Source organism: Bubalus bubalis, chromosome 16, assembly GCF_019923935.1.
Source record: "Bubalus bubalis isolate 160015118507 breed Murrah chromosome 16, NDDB_SH_1, whole genome shotgun sequence".
Classification (NCBI taxonomy): Eukaryota; Metazoa; Chordata; class Mammalia; order Artiodactyla; family Bovidae; genus Bubalus; species Bubalus bubalis.
The window spans coordinates 10,465,338-10,486,814 of NC_059172.1; the positions used below are offsets into that span (position 1 = coordinate 10,465,338).

At 52.2% G+C, this 21,477-nt stretch overlaps 1 protein-coding gene across 1 annotated transcript in view; it reads left to right on the plus strand.

The window, feature by feature from the left end:
• The window catches only part of ALX4 (ALX homeobox 4), a 49,209-nt gene that overhangs the window by 12,744 nt on the left and 14,988 nt on the right, over positions 1 to 21,477 (plus strand). The window contains exon 2 of the mRNA XM_045162914.1: positions 19,710 to 20,020. Coding sequence (XP_045018849.1) covers positions 19,710 to 20,020 — 311 coding nt within the window. The remainder of the gene's footprint in view (positions 1 to 19,709; positions 20,021 to 21,477) is intronic.

Consider the following 21,477-nt stretch of genomic DNA (forward strand, 5'->3'; position numbering starts at 1 on the left):
GTGCTCTTAGGGTCCTCACACTACCCCCTAAGAGGACCAGATCGGAGAGGACTCCCTTCCATAACACGACCCCAGAGCCCTTTCCCCACAGGGCTGGGAGGAGCCCCTGGAGGGAAGTCCATGCACCCCACCCTGCTCTATACTCCTGGGCCCGTGAACGTCCTGAAGATTTTCTGCTTCCTCCTCATCAGAGGCATCTGCTGCTCCCTGTACCCCACCCTGGTCATCCCAAGCTCTGCCCAGGGAGTGGCTCAGCCAGGGAGCAGGTAGGATTCGGCGCCCCTGGTGGGTAACCAGAGGGCGGGGGCAACGGGCGGGTGGCTGCCGCTACCCGTGGAGCAGTGAGAGCGCCAGGGGGCGCTCATGAGAACAGTACTTCCTGCCTCGGGACCCCCCCAGCCCAGTTGGTTCAACACAGGCCTGGTCTCCCAGCCAGGTGGAGTGGGTTGCCATTTCCTCCTCCAGGGGATCTTCCCTGCCCAGCGATTGAACTTGCATCTCCCACGTCTCCTGTGTCTCTTGCGTGGCAGACGATTCTTTATCCTCTGAGCCTTTGGGGAGGCCCAAAGGCAAGTAACAGGCGCAGCTTCTAATGCCTTGGAATCTTATAGAAACTGTGTTCATGCTACAATTGGGCTGCACCGGCTGCCAGAATCTTCAGGTGCCTTTGGTTCAGTGAGGCCAGTATAGCCAGGACCTGGAAACAGATTTCGGCCTGTCCAGCTGAGTGACCCTGGGCAAATGAGTTGACCTCTTTGCCTCCTTGCCTCAATTTTCCTTGTCTGTAAAGTGGGCATATGAATCATATCTACCATGAAGGAATGTTGTGAGGATTGAGGAGGGTGATATAGGTAAAGAGCTTATGGCAGCAGAAGTGCCCAATAAATGTTAGTTGTTATTGTTAATAATAGGATGTTGCTGGAACTTTGAGTAGGTGAGGCCAGAAACTTTGACAGACAGTTATGGTTGACTTGAATGCATAAAATTGAAAAATCAACAAATTATTGCTGAGTCTATATTGTGTGGTTGACAAAGCATTTTAAAATACAGATGAGTAATGAAAAAAGGGTATAAGCTGGCTGTCTGCCCAGCATGGGCGCTGGAGGGATCAAGGAGGGGAGAAGGGTAGTCCTCGGCCCCTCAGACCCCTCAAGCCATGTCTGCTGGGGAGTTTTGGCTCCCCTTCCTTAAACTCGCAAGAACTGACCGCTCCTGGAACGGCCTCCTCGTTGGCTCGGCATCAGCTCTGTGCCAGGGATCAGGGGCTGCCTTGGAGAGACCTTGCCTGAGTGGACATCCAGGGCCAGGGTTTACCTAATGAGCTACCCAGGACTCAGCCCCTCGGATAAGATTACAGGAAGCCACTTTTGTGCTCCATAAGGTCCATTCTCACTGTTTCATGGGATGAGTCATTTCCCTGACAAGCACTGTGCTGTCTCTTCAGTTGTGTCTGACTCTGCAACTCTGTGGACCTGTAGCCTGCCAGACAGCTCTGTGAATAGGATTCTCCAGGCAAGAATACTGGAGTGGGTTGCCATACTCTCTTCCAGAGGATCTTCCCGACCCAGGGAATGAACCCGCATCTCTTACGTCTCCTGTGTTGGCAGGTGGGTTCTTTACCACTACCACAAATCTGGGAAGCCCTGAATAATCTTATCCATCTTTATCAACCTCAGAAAACTTTAACTGGAAACCTCACAATTAATCCAGCCATAATTTGTCCCTTCTTGTCCAAGGGGAGAAAACATATTCTTGCTTTTGGGGCTTGTAAATGATTGTTTAGTTTACCATGAACACATCTGGAGGAAGAAAACACTTGATTTTGGTGGGAAAAACATTCTCTCTAGGCCGATGTGGTCGTTCCACAGACTGAGACATTTAGTTACTTAACAAGATTCATTTAATTCAGGTATCTGTTGAGTTGGTTGTTCAGCAGGTATTTTTTGAGTGCCAGATGTGCGGACCAGAGTTTGACAAGACTTTTTCCCTGCCTGTGATGAAGATACTGTGTAATGGTGGAGGCTGCCATGCATCCACACTTGGCAATGCTTTGTGAAAAGCAATCGAATTATTAGGAGTAGTTCGGGGGCTTCCCTTGTGGCTCGTGAAGAGCTAGTAAAGGATCTGCCTGCAGTGCAGGAGACTGGGTTTGATCCCTGGGTTGGGAAGATCCCCTGGAGAAGGGAAAGGCTACCCACTCCAGTATTCTGGCCTGGAGAATTCCATGGACTGTATAGTCCATGGGGTCACAAAGAGTTGGACACGACTAAGCAACTTTCACAGAAGAAGAAGGAGAGTTTGGAGGAGGGCATGGCAGGAAATCTACAAAGAGGAAGTGGTAACAGACTCAGGCCTGGAAAGGTGATTTGGGTTTCTCTGGCAGAAAGGGCCCTGACATAGCCCTGAATCACCAAGGTTAGTTTCTATATGACAGCAGACAGCAGCGCCAGTGGGAGTGGCGGTTCATTTCTGGAACGATCCCTCTCGACACTCCCCACCCCCAGATAGCTTTTGGGTGGTATGCTGGGTGGAGGACAGCGAAGGCCCCCACAGAGAAAATTCTTCTGGAGCCGTTAAATATTGGTGTGCCTGCATAGGAGAGTCGTCCAGATGTTACCAAGTGTCTAAGCAGGATCAAGGTTTTTGGAAGGAGCTCACAGCCTCTCTGACCATTGTCAACTGGCGCATAAGCCACTCTGTCTTCAATGCAGCGCTTAAAATTAGAGTCCTCCTTTCATAGCTCTACTACAAGTTGCAGCCTAGGTCAAAATGTATTTATGGAAGGGGCTTTCTTGAACATCAGCTAGCACTTTTAAATATCTATAACAAATGACAAACAAAATAGTTTCAATGTTTCACCCCATTTATTTCTCTGTTATATGTACGTAGAAATGAGCCTTGATTGGAAGGGGACTGGGGTGGGGGGAGCTGCTTGGGACGGAGGTCTGTGGAATGTTCTGGGCAGCTGGAGCTGGGGAAACTTGAGCTGAAGAGCGTATACCTGGGGCGGGGGCGGGGGCGGGGGGAGGATGAGACACTGCAGCTTGAGGGCCTCTTCTGCGGTCTCCTCCCACCCTGGCCGAACTTCCCTCCAAATAATAAGTGTGTTAATCTCCCGTGGAGGATTCCCGTTGACAGACAGCGTGCTGGGTGTCAGGCAGAGGTGTGCCTTCTCGCCCTTGGCCTCACTGAGACCCCACAAACATGCTGGGAGGTGGGTCCCCTCCCTCTTACTTTACAGATGAGGAAACCCAGTCACACAGAGGCCAAAGTCACTTTGCCAAGGCATGAGTGGCTTGGAAGCCTCCTAAACAATCTCCCTGAGAAATTTCCCCATTTCTTTGATGGGGAGAGCTGACATTTCTTCATCGTATGCACAGAGCTAGCTGTACACAGCTTCGACAGACCCCTCTAACCAGATCACTGCCTAGAGATCTGGAGAGGCCCCAGAAACACCGCTTCCCGCGCCAGGCTGGCTGAGATGCCCCTGCCCTATCCACCTCCACCGCCGTAATCACTGCCTCCTTCATGAAGCAGGGCTTTTGTAAGGGAGGGGCCATGCTTTCTTGGACTTTGTTTCCATCACCTGGAGCTTTGCCCAGCACATAACTAGCGCTCCAGAAATGCTGCTGAATGAATGCACGCAGCAAGTCAGGGGCAGTTTCAGGAGTCAACCCAAGTCGGTCCTGCTCCAAGGACTCCTCATTCATTTCACCTAGAGCAGGATCTGAGCTTCTCCATCTTGCCTCCCTTGGATACAACGGTGGTATTACAGTGTCCCCAAGGGGATGCTTGGGAATGCAGATTTTCTGAAGCAGAGGAGAGACGGAGGCTCTGAGGGATTAAGGAGATAAGGACATGCCCAAGGCCACATGGTTCTGTGAAGGTAGCGGGGGACAAGAGGCAGACAGACCACTGAGCTGATCTGAAATCAGAAGACAGTCCTTCCACTGACAGGCGATGTGATCACTCGGGGGTCTCCGTATCCTGTCTGAAAGAGGAGGGGTGGCCCAGGGTGGCCCCTGAGCTCTGGGGCTTCTTTTTGGGCTGAAGGGAGAATGGGGGAGGTTCCTTCCGTTTCTCTGGGAGTAGACTCAGCCTGGGCCGGTGCCCCTTCCCCTGCTGGGTCTCTGGATCCCCTCCAGCCTCGTGAGGCAGGGCTTGGGGATGAGACCTGGGCTGGGCCAGGAAGCGGGGAGCTGGGAAACCTCAGTGTCCATGAGGAGGGCTGCTCACAGGGGTAGTTAGAGTCCCTGACTGAGGTCACGACCCCAGCCCACCCCAGGGAACAGCACCAGGTGATGTCCAAGTATTAGATCATAAATGGGGCTTCTCATGGTGACCCATGGACTTCACTTGTAGCTCAGTTAGTAAAGAATCTGCCTGCAATGCAGGAGATCTGGGTTCGATTCCTGGGTCGGGAAGATCCCCTGGAGAAGGAAATGGCAACCCACTCCAGTATTCTTGCCTGGAGAATCCCATGGACAGAGGAGCCCGGCAGGCTACAGTCCATGGAGTCGCAAGAGTTGGACACGACTGAGCGACTACACCACCAAAACCAGCACGCGGTGACCCCAGAGCTCTGTTGAGGTTAGTCCCCTGAGATGGAAATTTCTCCTCAGGCTCAACTGTGTCACTCAAAGACAAGACCGAGTCAGCCAGTGCCCGCCCCACCCCCCAAGACTGCCTGCCTGTGTCCAAGAGACACGTGAGAGGCCGTGGACAGGACACCAGGCTTGGAGTCGGACCATCTGGGTTCAAATCCCAGCTTTGCCCCACCTCGCTTTGTGATCTTGCGCAAGGCAAGCTTCTCTGGACCTCAGTTTCCTCATCACGTGCCTCTCAGGGATCTGAGGAGAATCAGATGAGACAGTGAGTGGGTCAGAACTGCTGCAACGCAAGCAACTGTGTGATTGTCTCATTGTTGTCTCCAGCCCTGGGGGAGGGCCCCGGGGCTTCTCACTCAGTAATTTAGGACCAGTTCAGCTGAAAGCTGGGTGTCCTGTTTTGCCATAAAATGTGGTTACCGGGCCTTGCCAAGACCTCTGTAGATGTCAGTACTCAGGTCAAGTTCACATCATCGCTAAAGCCTCTCCTGACCTTTTCAGCCAGCACCGGCCACTCCTCCCATAGAGCCTGCCTTGCCCAGGTCACAGGGCTCTTGCCATCAGGCCGTGGTGTCGTCTGTCCCTTTGGTGAGGCCATGTCTAAAGGGAGGCCTTGGGGAGATGCTTGGTGAATGAACAAACAAGTCAACCAAGGAATGAGTGCAATGAATAGACGCAACCCAAGCCACAGTGTCAGGGAGAAGAGAAGAGAAAAGAATCTGGGGCCTAAGCTGGGGTACGGAGAGGACGGTGGGGACTGAAGGAAGGCCGGATGAAGGCCTGCAGGGACCCTAGCCAGTAGTGGACTGTCTTTTCTTTCTCTCCAATTTTTAAAAAAATTTTAAAATACAAGTAAAAATAAAATTGACCGTCATAACCATTTTAGAGTGTACGGTCCAGTGGTATGCAGAGCATTCATAATGTTGTGCACCCATCATCACCATCCAGCCTCATAACTCTTTTCATCTTGTCAAACTGAAACCCTGTCCCCAGGAAACACCAACTCTGCACCCTCCTGGGCCCCAGCCACTGGCAGCCATTGTTCTACTTTCTGTCTCCCTGAACTCGACAGCTCCAGGGACTCGTGTACGTGGAATCGTGCAGTATTTGCCCTTTTGTGACTGCTTTGTTTCATTCAACACAGTGTCCTCAAGGCTCATCCGTGCTGTAGCAGGTGCCAGAATTTCCCTCCTTTCTGAGGTTGAATAATCCTCCTCTGTGTGGAGGTTCATCACCCATGAACACAGGTCGCTTGCATGTGCCAGCTATTGTCGGTGGGCTTCCTTTTTAACCACTTCTCTTTGGATACAAGGAAACCATACCCATTTGGACTAACTGTAAGAGAGCTGAAATTAAAATAGGCTCAAACAGTACCAAGTACTTTTAAGTCCCAAGGATACCTTGACCTCAGCTAACAAAATACTGCCTCCTACGGCCTTAGAAGAACCGCATGTTTTAATGGGGTCTCCGGTTGCTTCCGGGGATGGAAACGAGGGTTTCCATAGGACTAGGGAGTAAACGTTTGTCCCTTGAGTTGATCTAGATGCCTTGTGATTTTGATTTCAGCGTGCAAGCCCGTTTGTAGAAGTCGTGGATGGTGCTGGTGAGGGGGAGGCAGAGAGATTGCTTACTAGACTCTAGTCTGGGTCCTGTTGCAAATTGTAACAAATGCCGGTTTCAGAGCTTGGATTCCTGGATAAAGTGGTTTCTTCCCATTTGTCTGCATTCTTGTTCTTTTTAAAAGCTTTTCATTTTGACATGTTTTCAGACACCAGGAAAAGTTAAATGTAGAATACAAAGGATTCCCAGATCCCTTTGACACTGATCCTCCATATCTTAAAGTTTTACCATATTTGCATTATTGTCCTCACTCTCTTTTGTGTTCTTTCTGTATGTATATATTAATATATATTCAGATGCACATATACATATTATTTCTTTCAGAACCATTTGGGGGTAAGTCGCAGACATAGGCCTTTTTACTTTTAAATACTTTGGTATTTAGCAGAGAATTGAATATAAATCCAGACCCAGTGTCAGGAAGAGGAAAAGAAAAAATTAGTTGAATGTAAACTGAGGGATGGAGTGACCCTGAAAACAAGGTCCCGAGAAAAGGCCTTGGTCCACATTGGAGGTCCCAGGTGTTCTATGAAGTTCTATCAGGACAGTTTCATCAGGGCCAGCACTGAAGATTGGATACGTTGGGCAGATTTAGAGGCATCGGAGAGGAGGAATTTTCCTGTGGCTCCCACTTTTTTTTCCCCTTCTTCCCTGACTCTGTCTCCTGGCTGCCCTGTCCCAGCCCCACACTGGGTATCCACTCCAGGAGGGCCCAGAGGAAGATGCCCCAGGCTTGGGGTTCAAATGCTGCCTCTAAGCAGCTCTGCATTCTTAGACAAGTCCTTTACGCCCTCTGGCCTCAGTCTCTGCAGCTGTAAAATGGGCATATTTCACATGGCTGTTGTAAACAGCAGCAGTGAGAGCATGTTAGTAAACCATGAAGCTCCTGGTGTGTAGTGAGAGCCCAGGGTTGAGTCCTTTTCCTTCCTGATTCTGGGGAGCCCCCTCGATCCTCTGGCTCACAGGAAACCCCTCCCATCAGTGTGGAGTGATGGAAGAAGGGCCTGCAGTCCCCGCGACTGCTGACGCTTCCCTGGGGAAGAGCCCACAGAGGAGCCAGCAACAAATCCACGAGCTGCCTGGACAGCCAACTGGGCAAAACCAGGGTCGGGTATCCTGGGCATGGCTCACCTGTCAGTATCCGGAGGGCCAGCGATGCCCCTCGGGTCTCCACGAAGGGAGGAGATTGGAGGGAATAAGAGGAACTCGGGTCAGGCTGGCTGCCCAGTAGCTGGTGACGTTTAGTGGATTCCCTCTCTCTGAGCCTCAGTTTGCCCATCTGTAAAATGAGGGTGCTCAAGATGGGACTGATACAAGTCAAGAACGTGAACACCCTCAGAACCAGAGGAGGAAAGAGCTATGCGGAGAAGGGCAGGGACCCGCCTCACCCACCGCTGTGTCCCTTGGAGGGCTGGGATATCGGAGACACATAGTAGGGCTGAATCACCACTTGTTTGGCCAACCCTCCGGGGAGGGGGCCTGGGTCTTTAACCAAACTGGGAGAAACATCTGCGGCCAGGGGCCCTGGGGCCTCACTTCTGGCCCTGAGGAAGGTACTTGGGACTGCAGTGCCTCCTGGTGGCTAGTGTGAGCTACTGCAGCCTTGATCCTGACCAGCAGGATGGGGGTGCCTAGAGCCCTCACGCAGGGGCCCCCACAAACCTGCCCTGTGAGTGAGGAGAACATCCCAGTCTTGGCTTCCTGGAGGGGGCTGCACCTCCTCTGTAACCCTCCTCTCCTCTCCCTGGGAGGAGATCAGGCAAGGCTTGCTGACATGAAGAAGCAGAGAAGCCAAAACCCTTGCTCGAGGCCATAGCAGCATCTGTAGCTACATGGGGCTTTGGTCCTACACGACCTGCCCCGTGGCTGGCTTCTCTGAGCTCCATCACCCCACAAGGACCAAGCTCCACCCCCATGCCACAGCCACCCCACAGCAGTGTGTGCTGGGGGATCACAGCCCCCACCCTGCTCTGGAGCCCAGCCTCATGGCCCCGGGCCCCCTCCCTCTGGGTGCCCTTGTCGCCCTTAGCAGGGCACGCAGAGCTTCCTGCTGCTATCAAAGGCAGAAGGAGCCGGGGCCCAGTTCAGGACCCCGAAGTGCATCAGGGCAGCCCTATTCCCAACAGCTCTCGGTCTAACGGGAGGCCAGACCACACCGCCGTGCTTCAGAGTGGGGAATTCAGCCTTTAAGAGAGAAGCCCGACCCTGGGGTCAGAGAGGAAGAAGGAGTCACCTTTGCACTGAACCTTGGAAGCTCAGTAGAAACAATTCACAAAAGAAGAAATGCAATACATTACAAGTTAACTTCACTAGTAATATGTGCCTGTGTGTGTGTGCGCGCTCGGCCTCAGTCATGTCCGGCTCTTTGTGGCCTCATGAACTCTAGACCGCCAGGCTCCTCTGTCCGCGGGACTTTTCAGCAAGAGTACTGGAGTGGGTTGCCATTTCGTCCTCCAGGAGATCTTCCCAACCCAGGAATCAAACTCATGTCACCTGCATTGGCAGGTGGACTCTACCACTGAGCCTCCTGGGAAGCCCCCCCTTTTTTTTTTAAATGTAAATTCAAATGAAATTTCACTTTTATCCATCACACTGGCAAAGCTTTTTATAAACAGCGTAACGATTGGTACTTGTCCTGAAGCAGGCAGGCATGCTGAAAAAATGGGCACATTTCTAGAAGACACACTTATCAGAGCTCTTAAGGTGTGACTGTGACCTAACTCAGTATTTCTAGTTCTTGGAACTTTTGAAAAGGTAACTGCCACAAAAATGTCAAGGGACTTAACTATAAAGGTTATTCATCACAGGCCTGTTACTATTTCAAACAAATAACAATCCATATACCCAACAGTAAGGATTGAGGAAAGGAAATAGAGTTTGTCCATGCAATGGAATACTACGCAGCCATTAAAAGTGATGTATTAGCAGAAGAATATAGAATAGGATGGAAAGATGTACAGGGTAGTGATAGGTTTTAAAAAAGACTTTTATAAAAAATTATGTTTCCCTTTTCTGTTTATGTATTATAGTTTTCTTCTTTGGGCTTGTCTTCATAGATAACTGTATATAGTGGAGGTAGGGAGGAAAGCCACAAAGCTTACAGAGGAAGATACCCAGGGAGAGTAGGAGTTAGCCAGATGCACGAAGGGCAGAGGGCGTCCCAATGAGAAGGATGCAGGGGTGGGGAAGCCTGAAGCCGCTCGAGCAGTGTGTTGGGGGCACGCAGGCAGGTCGGTGGGACCGGAAGCGAGGTGGAGGGGCGGGTGTGGCAAGACATAAGTCTGTGAGGGGGATGGTGGCCAGTCCTGCCTGGGGAATCCTGAATGCCATAGTCAGCCTGACTCGAGCATTGGCGGTTTTAGCAAAAATAAATAAATAAATAAAAATCTAACAACAAAACAGTATGTTCCATTTAATTTGAAGTTCAAGTAAACAATGAATAATGTTTAGTACATTGTGTCCCCTACATACAAACGAGTTCCATTCCGAGAGCGAGTTTGTAACTTCACTTGGTTCGTAAACCAAGCAAGTTAGCCTAGATACGCAACGAACACAATCGGCTATATAGTACTGTATGGAAATAGGTTTATTATACTTTTCACACAAATAATATCAATACAAACAAACAGAAAAAATAAAACATTTTTCATCTTCTAGTACAGTACCTTGAAAAGTGCAATAGCACAGTGTAACAGCGGCATCCAGCACACAGGCAAGAAGAGATGCTGGCTGGAGGAGGGACAGGAGGTGGGAGACGGTAGAGCGGAAGGATCGTCAGCAATAGGAGATGGTGGGGGCCAGGCTGCAGTTTCACTCGGGTCTGACACTGACGGAATGCACGTTCGCATCTTTGAAAGTCTACAACCCGAAGGTTTGTTCGTAGGGGACTTACTGCATAAGTATTTCCCATGCAATATTTGGGACATGCTTTTACTTAAAAAGTGACTCACTGTTTCTCTGAATTCTAATTTAACTGAGCACCCTGTACTCTTATCTGACCATCCTGATTGGAAAAGCCCCTGATGCTGGGAAAGACTGAGGGCAGGAGGGAAAAGAGGTGGCAGAAGATGAGATGGTTACGTGGCATCCATGACTCAATGGACATGAGTTTGAGCAAACTCTGGGAGCTAGTGAAGGACGAAGCCTGGTGTGCTGCAGCCCATGGAGTTGCAAAGAGTCGGGCACGATTTAGCGACTGACCAACAACAAGGAGAGCTCTGGGAACCAGTGAAGGCCTTTAGACAGGGTGGCCCTAGACCAGGAATGTGTGTCTTAGACACTGTCTCTGGTTGTAGTGGAGTGTGATGAGTCTGAGGGCAGAGGAACCGGTGAGGTCTGAACGTAAGCCAGAGCTCTGGGACTCTCTAGCACCCACGAGGCCTCAGAGTCGTGGGGGGCGGTGCCCAGTTTGTGGGGACGGTAGCTAGTCCCACCGCGGAAGGGGCCTTTCTCTGAAGCATCACTACCGTTCCTCCACCTGGTTCCCGGCAGCGCTTCCCTCCACCTCCCGATCACACAGCCCAGTCCCAAACCTACCCGAGCCGGCACCATTCAGGATTCTAGTTGCTGCTTTCACATAGCATTTTAAAATGATGAAAGCAATTCCTGTTTATGGTAGGACAAATAAGAAAATTAAGTCAGACTAGAAAAAAAAAAAAAAAAGCAACTAAACCCAGATACTGATGTTCTTTACTTCTGGAAACTGCTAGAATTTTCTAAGGACAGACACCGCATCCTCACCTCCCCTTTTTTCAAAATAAGTTTTACTTCCTGTAACATGAACAACTTTCAGGTAATAAAATGCTATTCTTGGACATCAGTTTCTTTCATTTTTCATCAGTGTTTATTGAACCCCTTCTGCATACCAGCCGCAATACAAGGCATTAAACCAAAAGGCTAAGCCAAACAAATATATTCAGATATATTCCCTGTTTTATGGAAGGGAGAGAGAGAGAGAGAGAGACAATAAATGAAGGAAAAAACAAATAAATACAAAATAATACGTGTTAAATACCAAGAGAGAAACAGTGTGTACAATAAAACCAGGAAGGATCTTCCACTTATGGAAATATCATCCTTTATTTGACCAATCTCCTACTAATAGAGATTTTGCTTATTTTCAATTTTCCCATATAATAATGCCACGAGGAACTTTCTCTCTAGTTAATTCTTTGTGCCCATCCATAATTCTGTCTTTAAATCCCTAGAGGTGAGATTTTTGGGTGAAAACATACAAACATTTTACCTGCTTAGCTTTTCTTTACTATGTTTAAACCCAATTTTGTATTTTCTCTATAGTTTTATATATTTTTTATTTTTAAAATATTTTTATTTATTTTTGGCTGTGCTGGATCTTCCCTGCTGCACGAGCTTTTCTCTGTTGCGGTGTGCGGGCTTCTCATTGTGGTGGTTCCTCTGCTTGTGGAGTCCAGGCTCGAGGGTACCTTGGCTTCGGTACTTGCAGCGCGTGGGCTCAGCGTTTGAGGCTCCCGGGCTCAAAGAGCGCAGGCTCAATAGTTACGTTGCAGTTTGGCAACCCACTCCAGCGTCCTTGCCTGGAAAACCCCATGGGCCGAGGAGCCTGGTCGGCTGCAGTTCATGGGGTTGCAGAGTCGAACACGACTGAGCAACTGACAGACAGATGGGCTTAGCTGCTCCACAGCATGTGGGATCTTCCCAGACCAGGGCTCGAGCCGTGTCTCCTGTAGGCAGATGCTTTACCCCTGAGTCGCCGGGGAAGCCCTGTACTTTGCATATGTTTTATTTTTTAAATAGCATGCTGAAAATTTAAACTGAGGGGCGTGATTTTATGAATTTGAACACGTTCCTGTACAGATCCGTGTACGCACAATCACAGCTGGGATACAGGATCGGATAGTCCCATACACCAGCCCTTTGGGGTTAAAACCACCCCCAGCCCAGCCCCAGGCCACCAGCAATCTGCTGTCTGTCCTGGGACTGTTTGTTTGTTTGTTGTTCAGTCGCTAAGTGTCCGACTCTTCGTGACCTCATGGACTGTAGCCCGTCAGGCTCCTGGGTCCTCCACTGTCTCCTGGAGTTCGCTCAAATTCACGTCCACTGAGTCAGTTACCTTCCCCAGAAAGGCGTGCCATAAACAAGTAGAGCCAGGCACCGTATACCTCTGGAGACTGGCTTCTTTTACAGACAGTAATGCTGTCTTTGAGAGTCATCCATGCCATACTTCACATCACTAGTTGGCTCCTTTTATCTCTGAGTAGTATCCCATTGCGTGGCTGTTCCATGGTTTAAAGGACATTTGTGCTGTTTCCAGCTTGAGGCGATTGTGAACAAAGCCACTGTAAATGTTTGCATACAGGTTTGCCCTGAAAAGAAGTGTTTGTCTCTTGAGGGCGAATGCCTAGCAGTGGGATGTCTGGCTCGAGCCATGAGAGTGTGTTTCATGGTATAAGGCACTGCTGCACTGTTCTCCCACCACTGATGGAAGCGAGTTCCACGCCCTTCAGTTCCTTGATATCGCTTGGTATCATCCAGTTTTATTTCCGTCGCTGTTGGTGTGTAGCCATATTTCATGAATATCCCTAGTAAATAATCTCTAATTGTTAATACATTGAGCTGGTTATTATGTTTGTTAGTTGCTCAGCCTTGTCTGACTCTTTGGGATCCTGTGAACTGTAGACCCCAGGCTCCTCTGTCCGTGACATTCTCCAGGCAGGGGAATGGGGTAGCCATTCCCTTCTCCAGGGGATCTTCCCAACCCAGGGATGGAACCTGGGTCTCCTGCATCGCAGGCGGATGCGCCACCATCTCAACCACCAGCTGTATATCTTCTTGGGTGAAATGTCCATTCAAATAGTTCACCCATATACCTGCTAAGTGCCATGCTTTATTCCCATTTCACTAGTTTTCTGCTAATGTGTTTTTTACTGTTGTTCCAGGACCCTGTCCGGGAAACCACATCACATTTAGTCCTCCGTGTCTCAGCCTCCTGTGACGTGTGACAGTTTCTCAGACTTGCCTTGTTTGGAGAAGCACGTTTGGGCCTTGGGTGGGTGGGTGTTGGTGGCAGGAGTGCCTACCCCACCTCGTGGGTGGCTGGCTGAGTCCCTGGCCTACCTCTCCTCTTCCGCCTGGCAGTTCCTCCCGGACAGGAACACAGTCCATCTCTGCCCGGTACACACAGATAAGCTCCACGTGTGTTTGCTGAAAGGTCGCCCCAGCACGGGCTCCCCCTTGGGTGTATTTTTTGGGGCCTGGACCTAAAACTCGGGCCATCCAAGCTGAACTCGGGACAGAGCCCAGTGGCAGATAAGGTGGGCTGGGGACGTGATCAATGGCTCACCTTTAACCTCTGCCCCCACCCCCGCACAACTGTTTGGACAGCGATGGGTTTACTCGGTGCCCTTTAAACAGCAGGAAAGGGCCTCACGCTGGCCTGTTTTCTTTAAGGAGATTGCATTGGGGCTGTGCACGCTGCCACAGGGCGTGTGAGGCTGGCTCACCCGAGAACAGGGCGAGTGGTGTGTCCCCCACAAAGCAGATGTTTGGAGGAAAAATAGATATAATCAAAACCATGGAGGATAAAATTACTCCAGCCCCTTAGACAGACGCTCCATACGTCAGAGCGTGTGCACAGCTACACACACACACACACACACACACACACACACACACACAGCTCATGTCCAGACCCACCCATGGCTGTCTGCAGGCTCACGCTCACTCACAGACACACACAACAGCACACATCCACTGGCACACACGCCCCACTGGTGTGCCTGCCCTTGACCACACAAGCCTGCACACTCCGCAGACCTATCCGCAGGCAACTACACATATGCTGCCCACACCCATTCACAACAGCAGGCTTGTACTGCCTGCCCGAGGGCGCACATCCGTGCACAAGAGAGGGATACACGCAGAGAGGGCTCCAGCATCCTCTCCCCAAATGGCTTCAGAAGCTCATTCTCCTTAAATCACAGTCACAGAAATAATTCTCTTGAAATCACAGTCATGGAAAAAAAAAATTAAGGCGAACTTTGGAAATCTTTCAAGTCTTTCATGTCAAAAAAAAAAAAAGGGTTAGACTAGGTTGGAGCAACACCCTAGGATTCAACCAGGATGAGTAGATAGAAGCTAAGGGGCTTCCCTGGTGGCTCAGACAGTAAAGAATCCACCAGAAATGCAGGAGACTTGGGTTAGATCCTTGGGTCGGGAAGGTCCCTGGAGGAGGGAATGGCAACCCACTCCAGTATTCTTGCCTAGGGAATTCCATGGACAGAGGACTCTGGTGGGCTGCAGTCCATGGGGTTGCAAAGAGTCAGACACAGCTGAGCGACTAAGCAGGCACGCAAGAGAATGAAGAAAGGCACCCCGTTTCTTGTAGCTCTTAAAATCCAACAGCCAAGGCTGTCCGGCACAGACCGGGTGGCCCCAAGAAGAGGCAAGGCCTCCTCCCCAGGAGGAGAACAGGCAGAGGCTCAAGGGTGTCTGTGACTCCTGATGAAGAGTAAGCCTTGAACCAAATGCCGCCCACTCATCGGAAGTGGTCATGGGAGTCTCTGAAGGGTGTGCATCCCTCCCGGGGAGGCAGGCACTCCGGATTCTCGATGTTCTGTGCACAATACATGATTCCTCTGGGTAGTCTGGGATGTATTTCCAGATCAAGACACTCTGGGGGAAGCTGCAGCTCGCGAGGACATTGTCTTGGGCCCCCAAAGCCTGGGACAAAGCCCGCCCAGGGGTCCCTCCCCGCTCTGGGCGGGGCCAGAGACCATGAGGGGCTGCTCCAGGGAGGATGGGGGGAAGCCAGCTGGGCAGGCAGGTGGCCTGGTCCTAACAAGGTCTGTCGTTCAGCTTCATGCCAGCAGTGGATGCCATGTGGCCTCAAGAAGGCGCGCCCGGCAAAGGGGTTAGCTGGGGGTTTCCAGGGGCCTTTCCTGTCTCCTGGCGTGGCAGTGCAGTAAATGCAGAGCCAGTTCCTGGCAGATCCTGGACTGGGTTTCTGGAAACGTCAACTCCAGAGCCCCCATTCAGCGCTCCTCTGTGGCCTCCCCCAGCATGTCCTGTCCTTCCTCCTCCTGCCTCCTTTTGGTCTGCCTGCTTCCCCTCTTGTCGCTCGGTGATCTCACCTCCTCCTCCTGTTTCAGCTGTCAGTTCCGATGGAGGCACTACCCACTGCATGCCTCTCTTTCATGCGCCCTCACCAGCTTTCTCCGTTGTCTCCGAGGATGCGTTTGTTCAGCAGACATCTCTGCGTGTACCCTGCAGGTACTGGCAGTGAGTACACAGAGGTAGCTGGACAGGGTGAGAGCTTGATAATGTTTGTATTGGCCATTGATTCCTTGGTAACCTCCTGCCTGCCCCATCCTGGGCTGAGCAGGGACAAATGGCCCAAGGTTCCAGCCCTCAGGGAACTGGTTCCCTGAGGAGAAGCTGGACCTTCAGGGTTTGATTAAAACATAGGCAGCAACTAGATGGAGGGGGCCTGTATGATTGCCGCAGTCTGGGAATGCTTCCTGGAGGAGCTGGTGCTTGACTGGACCTTGGAGGTCAGCTGGAAAAAAGGGACAGAGGCAGGTGGACAGAGGAGGAGGTGAGCGAGAGCAAGGAGCTCACCAGTTTCCTTTGTTCAGGAGTGAGTCAGCCTGAGTCTCGGGCCCTCTGTTTTCAGCGGCCGTCTTGTTGAGGAGGGCCTTACGGAGCAAGCCGGATCCTGACCAGGCCCAGGTCTCGGGCCATGGTGCCAAGTCTCTACCCAGCCTCTCTGGATCCTCTAGTTGGAGAGTGATCTGTTGGCTTTGCCCAGAGCCCAGCACCACCACCCATCCCATCCCTGGCGTTCACCTGTCTCACATGGGCCTGTTAAACTCAGGGCCTCCTACAGAACAGCAGCGAGAGCTGTATTTATTCAGGAGGATGGGACACTCAGAAGCATGGTAGCCATCTCCAGATGTCCACAGGGCTGCCTTGGGGAAGGCCCATGGAGGTTTAGAACCCACGCCAATGAGCCAGACCGCAGGAGTCAGACACAAGCTGGACCTTTGGACAGACGGTCCAGTGGTCCTGGGGGCGATGAGCTCCGTCACCAAAGCTTGAATGACAGCGCTGGGTGCAGATGCTTATAGGGTGGCAGGAGGTGGGAACTGATGCCCCCAAGCCTGGCACTTTAGGAATGAGTACCTTGGCTTGTCATTCTAATGGGTTGGGTCAGAACCTTGGGGAATTTTCCTTTGCCGTCTCAATTAGGGGCTAAGTCTCAGAACCTAAAGTGAAGTCAGTGAAGCCACTCAGTCGTGTCCGACTCTTTGCAACCCCATGGCCTATAGCCTACCAGGCTGCTCTATCCATGGAATTTTCCAAGCAAGAGTACTAGAGTGGGCTACCATTTCCTTCTCCAGGGGATCTTCCCAACCCAGGGATCGAACCTGGGTCTCCTGCATTACAGACAGACGCTTTACCGCCTAAGCCACCTAAAGCAAGAATAATCAAGACTTGAGATTTGGAAGGTTTCGTCCTTCTTCGAGGGCCAGAGAGGCCTCGGTTTGCCAGAATCCCTTCCGTCTTGAAATCTTGAAGCCTTTCTAGTTAGCTGACGTTTGCCTGGACAAATATGCCCCCAGCCTCTCCCCACTCCAGGTCCCAAGGGGAAGGTCCCACTGGAGACTGAGGCGGGAGGGCTGCCCCACAGGGCCGAGATGCCATTCCTGCCTGCTCTCCCCACTGCGGACAGGGCTTGCCTGCTCCCATCGGCACGGAAGGCTCTGGCACTTGGAAGGCGTTGTCTGAGGTCACAGGCAGATTTCGGGAGAGCTGGGATGAGGCAGATCTCCGCACCTTGGGCCTGGGGTCTCCCATGCTGCGCCCCACACCATGCTGTCCCCCCACGCCTACCCTTTCAGTGGGTGGATGGAGGTGGGGAAACTTCTCTACTTGGACGACTGGGTGTTCAGTCAGCTCCACCCGCAGTGAGCCTAGAACCAGCTCAGCGGGGGTGGGCTTCTCCCAGGGGCCACATCCTCACTCTCTCATCCTCGGGGACTGGTTCTCTGCCTCCTTGATGCGCAGACCACACCTCTTGATTACGTGAGGCCCTGGGGATTCCTTCTGGTTTTCCCTCTCTCCCTGGGAAAGGCCCCAAGACCACGGGGTAGAAGTGAAGGACTGACCCAGAGCTGAGAGGCTGCACCCTGTCCCTATTTGCACATTTCTTACTCTCTCTGGCCTCCATTTCCCCCGAATTAACACAAGGAGTTTAGTCCCTACCGTCCCTCGATATTTGTAACGTGGAGTTTCCCCTGCTCGGCCCAGCCCCTTTTGCTGTGTGGGGTGGTCCTGAGCCCAGGCTGGATGCCAGAGGATACGGGAAGGGTCCATGGGGTCATGGGATGGGGTCTGGGCAGCAGGGCTTGGGCAGAAGGGGCAGGGGCTGCAGCCACTGCCTGCTCCCCTAGTCTGGCCTCCAGGAGGTTGCATAACAGAGATGTTTATTTTTGGTGAGACGGGGTGGGATTTCTTCTCTTTTAAAAAAAAAAAAACCAAAACATAAAACGTATTTGTCTGCCAGGAAGATAAATATCTTTGCTGAAAGCTCTCAGCCCAGCTGCCAGCTGCAGTTTGCATGATGCTGTCACCAAAGCCGTGGCGGTCTGCGTGTGCCTGGACTCACATGGGTGTCATCCGTGGTGCCCAAGGGCTGGCCCCCCAGCCTGCTGGCACCCATGCTGCCAGTGGCCCTGAGGAACAGCCTCCTGAAGCTGCTTCCAGGCCCACTCTGAGCATTCACCTCCACTCCCTTTCCTCACCGCCTTGGGGAGAATGACAGAGGCAGCCTGTCCCTCTCAGCTCCCCAGCAATAAGAGAGCCCCCAGTAAACACAGAGCGCCAGGGAGGAGGGCGGATCCGAAGCTTCGGCCCCAGGATCTGGTCAGAATCAAGGGACCGGGGCTAGAGGCACCGTCCTGACACCTAACACCTGGGGCTCAGATCTATTCCCAGAGGAGGAGACCAAAGGTCAGAATGGTGGAAGCCCACACCGACCACAAATGCTTGTTATGATCAGAGCTTTCACACGTGAAAGGTTTTGTCCGATGCTCCCCACACATGTCTTATTATCCTGTGTGTTATTTCACTCTATAAAAGTCACAGTCCCCAGTGGAATTTGGCTCAGAGAGGGACTCGCACCCCATCCGCACCCACTCCTGGGCTGGGGGGCTCCAGGGAGGGCCTGCCCACTGGGAGGACTCTTCTAGGGCTAGACTCTTCTGCTGCTCACAAGTCTAGACCAGAACAGGGAGCAACTTTACCTGTAAGACGTTTTAATCCCACAGCTACCCTTTGAAAGAAAAGAAGGAAAGAAAGAAAGTGAAGTCGCTCAGTCGTGTCCGACTCTTTGCGACCCCATGGACTGTAGCCCACCAGGCTCCTCCGTCCATGGGGATTCTCCAGGCAAGAATACTGGATTGGGTTGCCATTTCCTTCTCCAGGAGATCTTCCCGACCCAGGGATTGAACCCAGGTCTCCCACATTGTAGGCAGACGCTTTACCGTCTGAGCCACCAGGGAAGTCCCTGTGAGGGAGATCCAAGTATCTGTGCCCTCATTTCATAGAGGGGGAAACTGAGGCACAGAGAGGCTCAGCGAAAGGTCCAAGCACACAGCTCAGGAGTCAGACACGGGGAGGGGGGGACTCACACCCTGAGGCCAGTTGCAGGGCCTGTCCCCTAACCTCTGCCCTGGGGCGAGTGTGTCTGCCCAGGGCACTGACAGGGCTATCTGAATGAGGATGAGCTCGCCCTCCCTGCCCTCCCTCTGTCTCCTCACCTTGACCTGCACTGGCTAACTGGTCCTTGCCAGCTCTGAGCGTCCAGGAATCAGCCGGCAGAGTCCCGTTCTGCTAGACAGCGGTGGCTGTGGGCCCCGGGGCCATGAGCTTTGTGTAAATCTGCTGGGCCTCCCAGCTCAGCATCCTGGGCATGTCAGGGGGAGGACCCCTTATTTCCTTGGTAAACACAGACCCTGCCTGGAGGGGGCAGGATGCTGAATCCCAAATAGAATTAGGCCAGGCAAGGAGGAGCCTCTCCTCCTCACCCTAAGGCCAGTTGGGCCAGACATGGCTGCTGGCTGAGCTTTTGAGTCTGAAGGACTGAGACAACATCCTCAACACCCAAAGGAGAAGTTCTGGCAAAGGGAGTCCTAGAGGGAGGAGCCCCGGGTCAGTGGGGGCGGAGGGTAAATGTTATAGAGGTCAGATTGGCTGGCCCAGAGTCACAGGACTTGGGTGCTGAAAGGGGCCCATGCTGACGTAATGGGGAAGAGGCTCAGAGAGGGAAAGAAACTTAGCCAAGGTCACACAGCACGTTAATGACATTAGAACCCAGGCCTCCGGACCTTGCATCCCGTGCTTCCCCGAGAAGGGAAACGCAGGGAATGGCTCCCCCGTCCCTCCTACCTCTCGGGCTGGCTTCAGCCATTGCTTTTTTGACTTTGTTTCCTCCCCCTTCAGCCAAAGAGAGCTCCCTGGGTGAGCCAGAGTTGCCACCCGACTCTGACACGGTGGGGATGGACAGCAGCTACCTCAGTGTGAAGGAAGCTGGGGTGAAGGGGCCCCAGGACCGGGCCAGCGCCGACCTCCCCAGCCCAATGGAGAAGGCCGACTCGGAGAGCAACAAGGGCAAGAAGCGGCGGAACAGAACCACCTTCACCAGCTACCAGCTGGAGGAGCTGGAGAAGGTCTTCCAGAAGACCCACTACCCCGACGTGTACGCGCGGGAGCAGCTGGCCATGAGGACCGACCTCACCGAGGCCCGTGTGCAGGTCAGTGAGGGCGCCGGGGAAGGCGGGGAGAGCGGGGCTGGTCCCTTCCACCAGTGGCCCGAGACAGGGCCGCTTGCCCATCCCCAGGCGCACCAGCCGTAACCAGAGCAGGTCTGCTTTCTTCACCTCAGCTCAAGGAGCTCGCCCCTCGCGCCTCTGCCGTAACCAGAGCAGGTCTGCTTTTGTTCACTTTCCCATCCTGCTTCGTGCTCTGGTTGGCCGGGGGCTGGCGCGGGGCTCCCAGGGAAGGGGCAGGGAGCCCGTCAGCTATGCTTCTGAGTTCTGTGTGGTGTGTGAGTCCAGGCTGTCTCGCGAAGGAGGTGATGACGATGACGGGTCTCTGCTCTGGAAGGCCTACCTCTTAGAAAGGAAACAGGATGAACTTACAAGACATCCATGGCGCCCCATGGGCAGAAACCAAGACAATCCAACTCTTCCCTTTGCCCAAGCTGGCTGCCTCCTCCTCCGTCTTTCAGGTCCCAGCTCAGTATGCCTCCTCTGAGAAGTCTTCCCAATCACCATGACTACTGCCCCTACCATCACCCAACCACCAAAACACTAATCCCAGCACAAGCCAGCAGAGCCCACCATGGCTCAGCACAACACAACACGCCGCAACCTAACCCAACACAGCCCAGCACAACACAATGCCCCGCAACCTAACCCAACACAGCTCAGCATGGCCCAGCATAGCCCAGCACAAACAAGCACAGCCTAAATCAACACAGCTCAACTCAACAGAGCCCAGCACACCCAACACAGCTCAGCACAACACAAACAACTCAAGTCAACACAGCTCAGCTTAACACAACCCAGCACAGCTCAACACGGGCCAGCAGAACACAACACAACATAGTCTAAACCAACACAGCCCCACACAACACATACAACCCATCATAACCAAAATCAACACATAACTCAAAAGACTTCAATACAACCCAACACATCTCAACACAGCCCAACACAGCTCAACACAACACAACATAACCCAAATCAGCACAGCTCGACTCAACAGAGCCCAACCAGCCCAACACAACACATACAACCCATCATAACCAAAATCAACACATAACTCAACAGAGTTCAACACAGCCCAACACAGCTCAACACAACACAACACAACATAACCCAAATCAGCACAGCTCGACTCAACAGAACCCAACACAGCCCAACACAGCCAACATAACCCAAACTAACAGCTCAACCCAACACAACCCATATAACCCAACACAATACAACAAAACCCAGCACAGCTCAACTGAACCCAGCAGAACCCAACCCAATGCAGCTCAACACAACCAATCACAACCTAAACCAACACAGCTCAACTCAACAGAACTCAGCACAACCCAACACAATTCAATGCACCACAGTGGAACCCCATACTGCTCAACCCAACCCAACCCAACCTAACACAACTCAACCTAACACAACACAAACAAACCAGGTCACCTTCT